The 15,375-nt window shown below is 38.0% G+C and overlaps 1 protein-coding gene across 1 annotated transcript; it reads left to right on the top strand.

Annotated features, from left to right (window-relative positions):
• The first annotated feature begins 655 nt into the window (after positions 1-655).
• On the top strand, positions 656-13,988 carry LOC125251130 (nucleolar protein 9). Its single transcript, XM_048164067.1, is given in 13 exon segments — positions 656-802; positions 3,832-4,012; positions 4,096-4,332; positions 4,418-4,627; positions 4,723-4,830; positions 6,309-6,450; positions 6,521-6,713; positions 6,783-6,923; positions 7,225-7,344; positions 12,378-12,557; positions 12,559-12,597; positions 12,663-12,768; positions 13,688-13,988. Coding segments are annotated over 13 exon segments (1,944 nt in total). The 5' UTR covers positions 656-670; the 3' UTR covers positions 13,843-13,988.
• Positions 13,989-15,375: the final 1,387 nt, after the last annotated feature.

The raw sequence follows: 15,375 nt of genomic DNA, 5'->3' as shown, positions 1-15,375 counted from the left end.
TTATAGTTTTTTTTATAGTTCTTGGTTTTGGTTTGCATGTTGTTATCTGTGTTACTCAAATACTTCACATTTCCTTCCTGTTCTGCTGTAATAATATTTTTTCTCACATGTTCTACAACAGAATTTCAGCAAGTTGTGATTAATGTCATTGCATAATACAACAAATATCTATCAAAGTTTAAAAATATGACTTAAAATAAAACATAAAGTTAAATGCCCAAAATATAGAGAAGACACAAATTAATTTAAATAAAAACATGGAAATGCTTACATTCATTACAGCTTTCTTGTTTGTCAGATTGTAAATAGATTTTAGGTATTGTTTAACTTCTGATATCAAAATGAGAAATAATGGTTTATAATCACCATATTTACATGTATATTAAACTTTGCCGACAAAAGTAACAAATTAACCAAATAATATTCCTCATGGAATGACATAAGGAAAAAATAAAAAATAAAAAATTTCAAAGAAAGTTGAAAGCTGGGCATAATATAAACTCTAACAAAAGAGCAGAAATTTAACCAAAATTATTTTGAATAAGGACAACTCCAAAACAAATGGAAAAACGTTTCTGTATGTTGACCACAATGTCAAATATTTACTGGTGTGATATTTATGAATGACTTTGAAAGAAATTTCTTTTACTTTATTTGTTAATAAATATTTATGAGCTCATTTCCACATCAAACCATCGACAGGACTTTTATTTGCGAAGCCGCTGCTGTACGTCATCACGCTACACTTACGTCATCACGCTGCGTCGCCTGCAGTGCGTACACATGTGAGCAGAAGACTCTGGTAAGCTCAATATTACACGCTGTTTATTCGTCAGATTTTCTTGTATGATTGTCAGTGATCTTGTGACTCGATGCTTCAGTTATTAAGCGATTGTCGCTCGTATTTTTATCAATTATTGTCACGTGTTTATTGATTGTAACAGAACAGTACCATGGTAATAGTAACACAATTACCATAGTAGATTAGTGGTATTCTTTGAAATACCGTGAGCATGCATTAAAATACCGTTTAACACACTATATATCAAAGTACTGTGTCACATTACTAAAAAAAATCATGCTTTGGTAAATCTAAATTAATTATGACACAAATAATTATTTATTTTACACAAAAACATAATTATGGCATAAAATGTCGAGATTATGACATTCTAAGTCAAAATTTTTACTTGCCATGACTTTTATGTCATAAATATGACTTTTTGTTTGCTATAATTGAGTTTTGTTTCATAAATATGACTCTTTGTTTCATAAATATGACTTTTTGTTTCATAAATGACTTTTTGTGTGCCATAATTGACTTTTTGTTTCAGAAATATGACTTTTTGAGTGCCATAATTGACTTTTATGTCATAAATATGACTTTTTGTTTCATAAATATGACTTTTTGTTTGCTATAATTGACTTTTGTTTCAGAAATATGACTTTTTGAGTGCCATAATTGACTTTTTGTTTCATAAATATGACTTTTTGTGTGCCATAATTGACTTTTTGTTTCAGAAATATGACTTTTTGTTTCATAAATGGCTTTTTGTGTGCCATAATTGACTTTTATGTCATAAATATGACTTTTTGTTTCATAAATATGACTTTTTGTGTGCCATAATTGACTTTTATGTCATAAATGACTTTTTGTTTCATAAATATGACTTTTTGTGTGCCATAATTGACTTTTTGTTTCAGAAATATGACTTTTTGAGTGCCATAATTGACTTTTATGTCATAAATATGACTTTTGTGTGCCATAATTGACTTTTTGTTTCATAAATATGACTTTTTGTTTGCTATAATTGACTTTTGTTTCAGAAATATGACTTTTTGTTTCAGAAATATGACTTTTTGTTTCATAAATGGCTTTTTGTGTGCCATAATTGACTTTTATGTCATAAATATGACTTTTTGTTTCATAAATATGACTTTGTGTGTGCCATAATTGACTTTTATGTCATAAATGACTTTTTGTTTCATAAATATGACTTTTTGTGTGCCATAATTGACTTTTTGTTTCAGAAATATGACTTTTTGAGTGCCATAATTGACTTTTATGTCATAAATATGACTTTTTGACTTTTTTCATAAATATGACTTTTTGTTTGCCATAATTGACTTTTATGTCATAAATGACTTTTTGTTTTTGTTTCAGAAATATGACTTTTTGTTTTTTGTTTCAGACTTTTATGTCATAAATGACTTTTTGTTTCATAAATATGACTTTGTGTGTGCCATAATTGACTTTTATGTCATAAATGACTTTTTGTTTCATAAATATGACTTTTTGAGTGCCATATTGACTTTTATGTCATAAATATGACTTTTTGTGTGCTTTTTGTGTGCCATAATTGACTTTTGTCATAAATGACTTTTTGTTTCAGAAATATGACTTTTTGTTTTTGTTTCATTGACTTTTATGTCATAAATGACTTTTTGTTTCATAAATATGACTTTTTGTGTGCCATAATTGACTTTTTGTTTCAGAAATATGACTTTTTGAGTGCCATAATTGACTTTTATGTCATAAATATGACTTTTGTGTGCCATAATTGACTTTTTGTTTCATAAATATGACTTTTTGTTTGCCATAATTGACTATAATTGACTTTTGTTTCAGAAATATGACTTTTTGTTTCAGAAATATGACTTTTTGTTTCATAAATGGCTTTTTGTGTGCCATAATTGACTTTTATGTCATAAATATGACTTTTTGTTTCATAAATATGACTTTGTGTGTGCCATAATTGACTTTTATGTCATAAATGACTTTTTGTTTCATAAATATGACTTTTTGTGTGCCATAATTGACTTTTTGTTTCAGAAATATGACTTTTTGAGTGCCATAATTGACTTTTATGTCATAAATATGACTTTTGTGTGCCATAATTGACTTTTATGTCATAAATATGACTTTTGTGTGCCATAATTGACTTTTTGTTTCATAAATGTGACTTTTTGTGTGCCATAATTGACTTTTATGTCATAAATGACTTTTTGTTTCAGAAATATGACTTTTTGTGTGCCATAATTGACTTTTATGTCATAAATGACTTTTTGTTTCATAAATATGACTTTTTGTGTGCCATAATTGACTTTTATGTCATAAATGACTTTTTGTTTCATAAATATGACTTTGTGTGTGCCATAATTGACTTTTATGTCATAAATGACTTTTTGTTTCATAAATATGACTTTTTGAGTGCCATAATTGACTTTTATGTCATAAATATGACTTTTGTGTGCCATAATTGACTTTTTGTTTCATAAATGTGACTTTTTGTGTGCCATAATTGACTTTTATGTCATAAATGACTTTTTGTTTCAGAAATATGACTTTTTGTGTGCCATAATTGACTTTTATGTCATAAATGACTTTTTGTTTCATAAATATGACTTTTTGTGTGCCATAATTGACTTTTTGTTTCAGAAATATGACTTTTTGTGTGCCATAATTGACTTTTTGTTTCAGAAATATGACTTTTTGAGTGCCATAATTGACTTTTATGTCATAAATATGACTTTTGTGTGCCATAATTGACTTTTTGTTTCATAAATGTGACTTAGTATGTCATATTTTCAACTTTTTGTCTCATAATTATTATTTACAAAAGCATTTTTTTCTGATGTGGCAGAAATATGCTTCCAGAAAGTGTGTTTTTGGACATTTATTACCATAATGATCATGTAAATATTCGCACAATATGAATATGGTCATTTAAATATTTGTTTAGTATCAAAAATATGATTCCATATTAATACCATCATAATCCGCTGTAAGGAAGAACGATGTTTCCTCGGATAATAATCGTGTGTTTTTAGATCAAGGTGATGTTGGAGAAGATGGAAGCCAAAGGTCAAAGGTCAGTTAAGGGTGGACAGAAGGGTCATAAACGGCCGGTTCAGGGGACGAGGAAACCTCGGCTGGACGGCACGGCGGTCGGCTACTTCCGGCGCGTCAGTGACCGACTGAAGGAGGGATTCACGGAGGAGGAGGAGAAAGGTGAGGCTGAGGTCCGGCAGAATCGTCCTGCTGATGATCACGTGACCTGTGGAAGTGAGTCAGGTGTGTGTTTGTGTGTCCAGGTGTGTTTGTGCACAATGTGCTGTCGGAGGTGAAGGGCAAAGCCGCGCTCGTGGCCGTGGATATGACCGGCAGTCTGGTGCTGGAGAAGCTGCTGCCGCTGGCCAGTCCCGCTCAGGTGGCGGAAGTGCTGGCAGAGCTGGGTGGAGAGACGGGGTCAGAGTTCAGAGGCGTGGCGTGCGATCAGTGCGGAGGTCACGTGATGGAGAGCGCAGTGAGGCAGGCTCACAGGTGGACAGGTGAGACGCAGTGAAGAAGCTGCTGGTTTTGTTTCTGTGAGCAGAATCATCATCATCATCATCATCATCTCATGTTCTTCTGCAGAGGAGGATCCTGCGCAGGAGGGGTCTGACGCCACAGAGGCCGGTGAGGAGCATTGTGGGATGCTGGAGGCTCAGGTGCAGCGTCTGTGTGGAGTCGTCAGGGAGAACATCGTGCAGTTCGCCAAGGATCCGTACGGATCGCACGTGCTCCGGACGCTCGTACAGGTGCTGAGCGGCTGCTTGACTCGAGAAGCTCCCGGCGCTCAGAAAGGTCAGAATCCTCACCGGACGCTCCGCCGTCTCTCCAGTGTTTGAGTCTTACTGTCTCAGATCAGGTCAGTTTCATTCCGTTTCATTCGTTTTCAGCCAAGAAGAACAAAAACTGTGAAAGTGAGATGATGGATTTCGAGATTCCCACATCGTTCTGGTGGGAGCTGAAGCATCTGGCCGACTGTCTGATGGAAAACATCAACGGTAATGACGTCTTCCTATTAAAACATGCGTTCCATGAGGAACTGGATTAATATTAATGTTAATAATGCCTGGACAACAGTGTCACTGGCTACTGCCGTCTGAACGTGAGGCGAGATGAACTGTCGTCTCGTTTCTGATGTTTCTGTAGTTAAATGTGATCAACATTACGAGTGATTCTGTCGGAAGAATGAATGACATCAGTGAGATTTCTCCTGATAATTGGATGAAATGTTCAAAAGTTTAATGTCTCGCAGGATCTGTAAATTGTATAAATAAATTTGTAGTCAATCAGTTATGTGGTTAATTATTATAAATTGAATTAATTTAGTAAATTCCGTTATTTTAGTATCATTAATATAGTTTTAATTTGTTTTTATTTTCATAATTTTGGCTAAAGTTTTATTTGTTTGTCATTTTTATTAGCTTTTTTTTTTAATGTCTATACAGTTTTTATTAAATTTTTATTTCAGTTTTAGTTATTTTAGTACATCAAGCCTGTTTGTTTTTATTTTAAGTTTTATTAAATATTTTGAAGTGTCTTTTTTTCAGTTATTAACATTTTTCATGTTAATTTTTAGTTTATTTTTTAGTACTTTCTTTGTGCTTTTGTCATTTTATTAGTTTTTTTTTTTTTTTTTTAAATATTGCTATTTGTTTCATTTCAAGTTTTAGTTTTTAATTATTTCCTTTTAAAAATTTCAATCTACTTCAACTTATTTGCCAAACGGAAACATTTTAAATTTTCGTTTAGTTCAACTTTTTCAACTAATATTTACATTTTATTTTATTTCAGCTTTATTTCAATCAACAGAAATGTTTTAATAATTGTAATTTTAGTTAACAGATAATCATAATCGAATTGATTCATGAGACCAGCGAAGATTCACAACTAGCTGAAATATTGTTTTTAATTTTATTTCACTTAACATTTATTTTATTTCTAGTAACAAATGCTCTATATGGTTTTATTTAAAGGGTTAGTTCACCCAAAAATGAAAATAAGGTCATTTATCCACACCCGTAAGACCTTCGTTCATCTTCAGAACACAAATTAAGATATTTTTGATGAAATCCGATGGCTCAGTGAGGCCTGCATAGCCAGCAATGACATTTCCTCTCTCAAGATCCATTAATGTACTAAAAACATATTTAAATCAGTTCATGTGAGTACAGTGGTTCAATATTAATATTATAAAGCCACAAGAATATTTTTGGTGTGCCAAAAAAACAAAATAACGACTTATTTAGTGATGGCCGATTTCAAAACACTGCTTCAGGAAGCTTCAGAGCGTTATGAATCTTTTGTGTCGAATCATGATTCGGATCGCGTGTCAAACTGCTGAAATCACGTGACTTTGGCGCTCCGAACCGTTGATTCGACACAAAAGATTCATAACGCTCCGAAGCTTCCTGATATTTCTATATTTTCTACATTATAATTTCAATGATGTTCAAGTTTATAATGTTGATTTCTTCAGTCTGCGTGTCGAACACGAGCGCCTGCGCGGCTCTTCAGACGCTGCTGACCGTGTGTCACCGGAAGAGACCCATACTGTGCAAGAAGCTCAACAAGGGCATCATGGGATACCTGACGTCACTCAGCTCGGCTCCTGGAGTCAGGTGAGGAGGATGACGGAGCGATAGATGGATGTTGAGTGCCGAACCGTAACTCTGTCTGTTTCCGCTTCAGTCCGCTGCTGGTGTTCATGAAGGACCCGTCCGACAGTCATCTCCTCCAGACCGTCTTCAGGTTCTCCCATAAAGCTCTGCTGCGTGACGTCTACAGGAACCACCTGAGATCGCAGCTGATGCCTCTGGCTCTTCATCCCATCGCACACTTCCCCGTCCAGAGCCTGATCGCAGCGTCCGCCCCCTTCAGACTGGTGCGCCTCCTTCACTAGTGCTTCACATCTTCTGCCGTCATCATGTGACTCTTATTTCCCTCTGCTCAGTTCCTGAAGATCTTCGACGAGTTGATGGAGGGGTTCGAGGCCATTCTCGCCGCGGGTAACATGGGGGTCGTAGTGCAGATGGCGGAGAGCTGCGCGCAGTGGGAGGACAGGCAGAGCGTGCTGCTGCAGCGCCTCCTGCAGGTCCGGATGAATTATGGCACTGATCTCTAACTGTAATGAACAGATTTCTGGATTTAGCGCCACATTTTCAGATATGACCCTTCATGCAGTGTGTAATGGAGAATGTAAAAGCAGAAGACTGAAATGCATCCCTTTATCAGTGTTGTTATTGTTAACTAGAACCATAAAAACATTTTGCTTGGTTAAAATGATAAACGTGTGCATAAAAACATAAAGTATTGTTTGCTTGAGCATGCTATTTTTCCTCATGAATTGTTGGCAGTAAGTAATATGCTGGTATTCTAACTTCATGTCCCATCAGGCCTTTCACTGCAGTGAACCGGCGTCGCTGCAAGTTTCCTGTCTGCCTCTCTTCCTGTCCTTCCTGGCGTATGAAGTGTACTACCACACCGAGCCAGCAGAGGGCGCCGCCGTCACACAGGTGCTGCTCAATCACTCGCTCTGAAGGGCTCAGTCTGTGTTGTGCAGAACAGCTGCACCAGATACTCTATCCCATAATGCAATGCGTATTTGACTTGACCTTCCATTTCCAGTGTGGAACCATGAACCAAAAGTAACATCAACCACACTGACTGGATAACTGATCGATTTACACACAAAATAAACATTATTTTCAAGATGAACTAGATGATTCTGCACAGCAATGACATCATGATATTTTGATTTTCTGTCATACTTATATCCTGATATGAAAAAAATAGAGGAATTTTTCATCAGATGACTTGAAAAAATAGTCAGGAAGTGTATCTACATTGAAAATAATTTTTTATAGCTTTAAAATGCCCTTTTCGTCTTTCTTGAGTTTGAACCTTCCTTTTATATTTATTGTGATTATTATCAAACATATAAGAAATGTAATGCTAGTATACTGTAAAATGAGAAATATATTTAAACAAATAAGTACAAATAATAAAATTTTATTGTAAAACTGTAAAAATACAATCTTAATTTTCAAACTTTTATTTTGTTGGTTTCCCAGCAAATCAAATGAAGCTGCACACATTTATTAATTTATTTAAATCACAGCCTTACGATTTAATAATGGCACTAAGTCATATCGCAATATTGATTTTAACTAAATGAATGATGTGAGGTCATGTGGAAAACACATTAGATCGTTACAGTTTGAAATGTTTTTCATCACGTACTCTCCACTCGATTACATGCTATTTCAACTAAGACAGTAGTGTGCACTGAGTAGTGTGCACTGAGTAGTGTGCACTGAGTAGTGTTTCTTTTTTAAAAATAGAGTGAGTAGTGTGCACTGACTAGTGTTTCTTTTTTAAAAATAGAGTGAGTAGTGTGCATGCATAGTGTGCACTGAGTAGTGTAAATAAATTATTTATTGGAAATAAATTAAAAACTGAAATAAATTAAACCTAAATAAAGAGAACAAATAAAATGACAAAAGCACATTACAAAATTGCAAAAAAATAAGCTAAAATTAACATGAAAACTAAAAATATGAGCTAATTCAAAATATCAATAAAACTATAGTAACATTTCAGTAATGCTGATTAACCTCATTTTAACCTTGAAAATAATATCATTAATTAAATTTTTAGATTATTTATTTATTTTGACTCCCTTTTAACACCCACTGTTGAAAAATACATAATAACGATTTATTTCCCAGTTGAAGGTTGATGGCACTCAGTAAATGAATGGTGCTGGTGTTCACCACAGACTGTCACATGCTGTTTACAGTCAGTAGTATGCAGTATGCAGGTGTCATGCTCTGTCTCTGTTGTCAGTCAGTAGTATGCAGTATGCAGGTGTCATGCTCTGTCTCTGTTGTCAGTCAGTAGTGTAGTATGCAGTATGCAGGTGTCATGCTCTGTCTCTGTTGTCAGTCAGAAGTGTAGTATGCAGTACGCAGGTGTCATGCTCTGTCTCTGTTGTCAGTCAGTAGTATGCAGTATGCAGGTGTCATGCTCTGTCTCTGTTGTCAGTCAGAAGTGTAGTATGCAGTATGCAGGTGTCATGCTCTGTCTCTGTTGTCAGTCAGTAGTATGCAGTATGCAGGTGTCATGCTCTGTCTCTGTTGTCAGTCAGTAGTATGCAGTATGCAGGTGTCATGCTCTGTCTCTGTTGTCAGTCAGTAGTGTAGTATGCAGTATGCAGGTGTCATGCTCTGTCTCTGTTGTCAGTCAGTAGTATGCAGTATGCAGGTGTCATGCTCTGTCTCTGTTGTCAGTCAGAAGTGTAGTATGCAGTACGCAGGTGTCATGCTCTGTCTCTGTTGTCAGTCAGAAGTGTAGTATGCAGTACGCAGGTGTCATGCTCTGTCTCTGTTGTCAGTCAGAATTGTAGTATGCAGTACGCAGGTGTCATGCTCTGTCTCTGTTGTCAGTCAGTAGTATGCAGTATGCAGGTGTCATGCTCTGTCTCTGTTGTCAGTCAGTAGTGTAGTATGCAGTATGCAGGTGTCATGCTCTGTCTCTGTTGTCAGTCAGTAGTATGCAGTATGCAGGTGTCATGCTCTGTCTCTGTTGTCAGTCAGAAGTGTAGTATGCAGTACGCAGGTGTCATGCTCTGTCTCTGTTGTCAGTCAGAAGTGTAGTATGCAGTACGCAGGTGTCATGCTCTGTCTCTGTTGTCAGTCAGAATTGTAGTATGCAGTACGCAGGTGTCATGCTCTGTCTCTGTTGTCGGTCAGAATTGTAGTATGCAGTACGCAGGTGTCATGCTCTGTCTCTGTTGTCAGTCAGTAGTATGCAGTATGCAGGTGTCATGCTCTGTCTCTGTTGTCAGTCAGAAGTGTAGTATGCAGTACGCAGGTGTCATGCTCTGTCTCTGTTGTCAGTCAGAATTGTAGTATGCAGTACGCAGGTGTCATGCTCTGTCTCTGTTGTCAGTCAGTAGTGTAGTATGCAGGTGTCATGCTCTGTCTCTGTTGTCAGTCAGTAGTGTAGTATGCAGTACGCAGGTGTCATGCTCTGTCTCTGTTGTCAGTCAGTAGTATGCAGTATGCAGGTGTCATGCTCTGTCTCTGTTGTCAGTCAGAAGTGTAGTATGCAGTACGCAGGTGTCATGCTCTGTCTCTGTTGTCAGTCAGAAGTGTAGTATGCAGTACGCAGGTGTCATGCTCTGTCTCTGTTGTCAGTCAGTAGTGTAGTATGCAGGTGTCATGCTCTGTCTCTGTTGTCAGTCAGTAGTGTAGTAGCAGTACGCAGGTGTCATGCTCTGTCTCTGTTGTCAGTCAGTAGTATGCAGTATGCAGGTGTCATGCTCTGTCTCTGTTGTCAGTCAGAAGTGTAGTATGCAGTACGCAGGTGTCATGCTCTGTCTCTGTTGTCAGTCAGAAGTGTAGTATGCAGTACGCAGGTGTCATGCTCTGTCTCTGTTGTCAGTCAGAAGTGTAGTATGCAGTACGCAGGTGTCATGCTCTGTCTCTGTTGTCAGTCAGCAGTGTAGTATGCAGGTGTCATGCTCTGTCTCTGTTGTCAGTCAGTAGTGTAGTATGCAGTACGCAGGTGTCATGTTCTGTCTCTGTTGTCAGTCAGTAGTGTAGTATGCAGTATGCAGGTGTCATGCTCTCTCTCTGTTGTCAGTCAGAAGTGTAGTATGCAGTACGCAGGTGTCATGCTCTGTCTCTGTTGTCAGTCAGAAGTGTAGTATGCAGGTGTCATGCTCTGTCTCTGTTGTCAGTCAGTAGTGTAGTATGCAGTACGCAGGTGTCATGCTCTGTCTCTGTTGTCAGTCAGAAGTGTAGTGTGCAGTACGCAGGTGTCATGCTCTGTCTCTGCTGTCAGTCAGAAGTGTAGTTTGCAGTACGCAGGTGTCATGCTCTGTCTCTGTTGTCAGTCAGAAGTGTAGTATGCAGTACGCAGGTGTCATGCTCTGTCTCTGTTGTCAGTCAGTAGTGTAGTATGCAGTACGCAGGTGTCATGCTCTGTCTCTGTTGTCAGTCAGTAGTATAGTATGCAGTACGCAGGTGTCATGTTCTGTCTCTGTTGTCAGTCAGAAGTGTAGTATGCAGTACGCAGGTGTCATGCTCTGTCTCTGTTGTCAGTCAGTAGTATGCAGTATGCAGGTGTCATGCTCTGTCTCTGTTGTCAGTCAGTAGTGTAGTATGCAGTACGCAGGTGTCATGCTCTGTCTCTGTTGTCAGTCAGAAGTGTAGTATGCAGTACGCAGGTGTCATGCTCTGTCTCTGTTGTCAGTCAGAAGTGTAGTATGCAGTACGCAGGTGTCATGCTCTCTGTTGTCAGTCAGTAGTGTAGTATGCAGTACGCAGGTGTCATGCTCTGTCTCTGTTGCCAGTCAGAAGTGTAGTATGTAGTACGCAGGTGTCATGCTCTGTCTCTTGTCAGTCAGAAGTGTAGTATGCAGGTGTCATGCTCTGTCTCTTGTCAGTCAGTAGTGTAGTATGCAGTACGCAGGTGTCATGCTCTCTGTTGTCAGTCAGTAGTGTAGTATGCAGTACGCAGGTGTCATGCTCTGTCTCTGTTGCCAGTCAGAAGTGTAGTATGCAGTACGCAGGTGTCATGCTCTGTCTCTGTTGTCAGTCAGAAGTGTAGTATGCAGTACGCAGGTGTCATGCTCTGTCTCTGTTGTCAGTTAGAAGTGTAGTATGCAGTACGCAGGTGTCATGCTCTGTCTCTGTTGCCAGTCAGAAGTGTAGTATGCAGTACGCAGGTGTCATGCTCTGTCTCTGTTGCCAGTCAGAAGTGTAGTATGCAGTACGCAGGTGTCATGCTCTGTCTCTTGTCAGTCAGAAGTGTAGTATGCAGTATGCAGGTGTCATGCTCTGTCTCTTGTCAGTCAGTAGTGTAGTATGCAGTACGCAGGTGTCATGCTCTCTGTTGTCAGTCAGTAGTGTAGTATGCAGTACGCAGGTGTCATGCTCTGTCTCTGTTGTCAGTCAGAAGTGTAGTGTGCAGTACGCAGGTGTCATGCTCTGTCTCTGCTGTCAGTCAGAAGTGTAGTATGCAGGTGTCATGCTCTGTCTCTTGTCAGTCAGTAGTGTAGTATGCAGTACGCAGGTGTCATGCTCTCTGTTGTCAGTCAGTAGTGTAGTATGCAGGTGTCATGCTCTGTCTCTGCTGTCAGTCAGAAGTGTAGTATGCAGGTGTCATGCTCTGTCTCTTGTCAGTCAGTAGTGTAGTATGCAGTACGCAGGTGTCATGCTCTGTCTCTGTTGCCAGTCAGAAGTGTAGTATGCAGTACGCAGGTGTCATGCTCTGTCTCTGTTGTCAGTCAGAAGTGTAGTATGCAGTACGCAGGTGTCATGCTCTGTCTCTGTTGTCAGTTAGAAGTGTAGTATGCAGTACGCAGGTGTCATGCTCTGTCTCTTGTCAGTCAGAAGTGTAGTATGCAGTATGCAGGTGTCATGCTCTGTCTCTTGTCAGTCAGTAGTGTAGTATGCAGTACGCAGGTGTCATGCTCTCTGTTGTCAGTCAGTAGTGTAGTATGCAGTACGCAGGTGTCATGCTCTGTCTCTGTTGTCAGTCTTCCCAGCAGGCTCTGTCCGTATGTTATCACGGCTCTCGGCTGGTTCAGGCTCTGGCCGGCTTCAGAGAGCGATCCGTGCTGATGAACAGCCTGCACGAGCTGAGCCCCGCCGACCTGCTGACCCTCGGCACCGATCCCATGGGCAGCCGCGCGCTCCAGGCGCTGGTGACGTCCGGCCAGCGATAAGGGCCGAGGGAAGATCTTGAGGAAGATGCAGGTAAAGCGTCACACACTCGTCTGGTTCTGTAGTGAAGAGCGCGTCTCATGAAATCTCTGTCGCAGGACATGTACGTGGATCTGGCCTGTTCGGCGTGCGGCAGCCGTCTGCTGGAGGCCGTGTGGAGCAGCGCCACCGTCAGTCAGAGGCAGAGCATCGCAGAGAGACTCGGTGAGCAGACCTGCGTCAACACCACACGCGTTTACATCCGACGATAAACCAGTGCTGCATTCTCAGAACTTACAGTCTTCAGAGAGATAAACACAGTCATATCAGTGTATTACATTATTATAGTTATTATAATGTAAAAAATAATTTTCATTTTCATGTGGAGTTAGACTAGATCCTAGAAAATTAAGATGTTTTCACCTGAAAAAAATCATGAATATTAATTAATGAATACATATTTTTTCACCAGGGGACTTTCATAAATTAATATTATTAATTCATAATTTTTTTAACCAAGATGATTTAAAATTAAAATCATGAATTAATTTATATTAATTAATGAATTAATATTTTTTCACCTGATGACTTGAAAAAAGTAATAAATTAATTAATATTAATGCATATTTTTTAACCAGATGATTTAAAATAAAAATCATGAATTAATTTATTTTAATTAATGAATTACTTTTTTTTTTTTACCTGATGACTAATTAATTAATATTAATGAATTAATAATTTTCACCAGATGATTTGTAATCAAAATCATGAATTAATTTATATTAATAAATTATTATTTTCTCCTGATGACTTGAAAAAAATCATAAATTCATTAATATTATTAATTCGCCATAAACATCATTTTAGTAGATTAGATTTTTTTTTATTGAATTATAGCTTTTTATAAATAAAAACAAAAAATGACACTATTATGTTTATTATTTAATTCAGAAAATAACAAAAGTATGAAAAATATAAATAAACAGAAATTACACTTTGCGTGTGTTTAATGCATCCTATCAGATGATAAATGTGCTTCATATGGTGGAGTATACAGTAATCAGTCAGTTAGTATGATGTACAGTGATCACGTTACTGTCACAGGAGCGTCAGTGTTTGAGTCGATCGTGTTCTGTCGTTTCAGCCCCCAGTGAGAGTCGGCTCCGCTCGCATCAGTTTGCACGACACATTTGGGCCAAATTCGGCCTGACGTCGTTCCTGAAGCGCCGCCGCGACTGGCTGGAAGCGCAGACGGGAGATTCGAAGAAGAGGAAGATGTTCAGGGATATTCTGGAGTGACGGAGTTCATTAACAGACACTTTCCTCAACTCCTGTGGATGTTTTAATCATTCCAACTGAACGACGCCATCAGAGACTCGTTTACTAATGAGGAATTTTCATTCAACCCTTGAAGATGCGTTTTATTAATAAAAACATCAAAAATGTCTGTGCAACACGTCTGACTCCATCCTCCATTATAGTGACGATTGATTCATATCCACTGGATAATTGATCAAACACATAATAACTGTTTCTTTTATGTTTATCTGGCTTTATCAGGGTTTTATTTTTCTCTGATATAAATTGTGATATAAAGTTAAAAAAATAATATTTTTATGTAAAGTTAGACTAGATTCTAGACATTTTTCATGAATTATTACAAATAAATTAATTGTTTTTCACCAGATGATTTGGAAAAAAATATGAATTAATATAATTTTTATATATATATATATATATATATATATATATATATATATATATATAGAATTAATAATGAATTAATATGGTTTTTACCAGATGACTTGGGGGGGGGGGGAAAACAATTAAAATAAATGAATGAACTAATTATTTTTCACCAGACAACTTGGAAAATAAATCATATGAATTGAATATAAATTAATGAATTATTTTTTCACCAGGTGACTTGAATAGCTCTATTTGTGGAAAATAAAAATTAAAATTAAACTCCAGATCATCACCACAGTAAGTGATGAATTTTCATTGATTCTCCCTTCATAAAAACGTCTATTCTACTCTATACACACACACACACACACATACTCTACTCCACACACACACACACACACACACACACACTCACAAACTCTACTCCACACTCACACACACAGAGTTGAGTGCAGAATGTGTTGTTAGTGCGCATGACCGTCTGCAGCACGTGTGTGAAGCATGTTCAGAACGAGGTTTGTCCCGCTGGGTGAAGGTCAGGTGGGATGAGCAGATACGAGCACAGCTGCGATCCTCTATCTGTGTGGGAGAGACGAGGAGGAACGACAAACCCCGGGATCTGATGATCGGGGCGGCGTGACATTCAGCTGAGAGCGCGTGCGCCAGAGTTTGTTCTGAAGGGTCTGTGAGGTCATGTGACTCTGTAATGATGGGAATTCTTCCACTGAGGATTGAGAATTGGGTGTTTTTTTTATTATTATTATTAAATGCTTGAAAGAAAAGGAAAAACAGTAATGGGGTGTTTTTATATCCAGTAGTGTACCTCAGGGATGACGTGTTTTTGTAGGCCGGAAGTTAGCGGCACGTGTTTTTTCCTCGATCGAAAGCTTTTGCATTTTCCCATAGACTTCTAGAAAATCGCAAAAAATAAGCTCTGTGTTTAACAAAGGGTTTTGACACTTACACGTTTTGTCTATGAAGATAATCTGTAGAAGTGAACACAACATTTATACATTTTGAAGCCTAAATAAAGTGGTCAGATATAAAAAGCTAACAGGCTAGCACACCATGGTCGCGGATCAACATCAAGCGTCCTCAAACTTTATTTAGAAATCAACTTTATTTAAAAACATGCTCGCTGAT

Source organism: Megalobrama amblycephala, linkage group LG17 (genome assembly GCF_018812025.1).
Source record: "Megalobrama amblycephala isolate DHTTF-2021 linkage group LG17, ASM1881202v1, whole genome shotgun sequence".
Lineage (NCBI taxonomy): Eukaryota > Metazoa > Chordata > Actinopteri > Cypriniformes > Xenocyprididae > Megalobrama > Megalobrama amblycephala.
The sequence above is the reverse complement of the archived record's forward strand: the minus strand, read 5'-3'. Positions and strand labels throughout refer to the sequence as shown.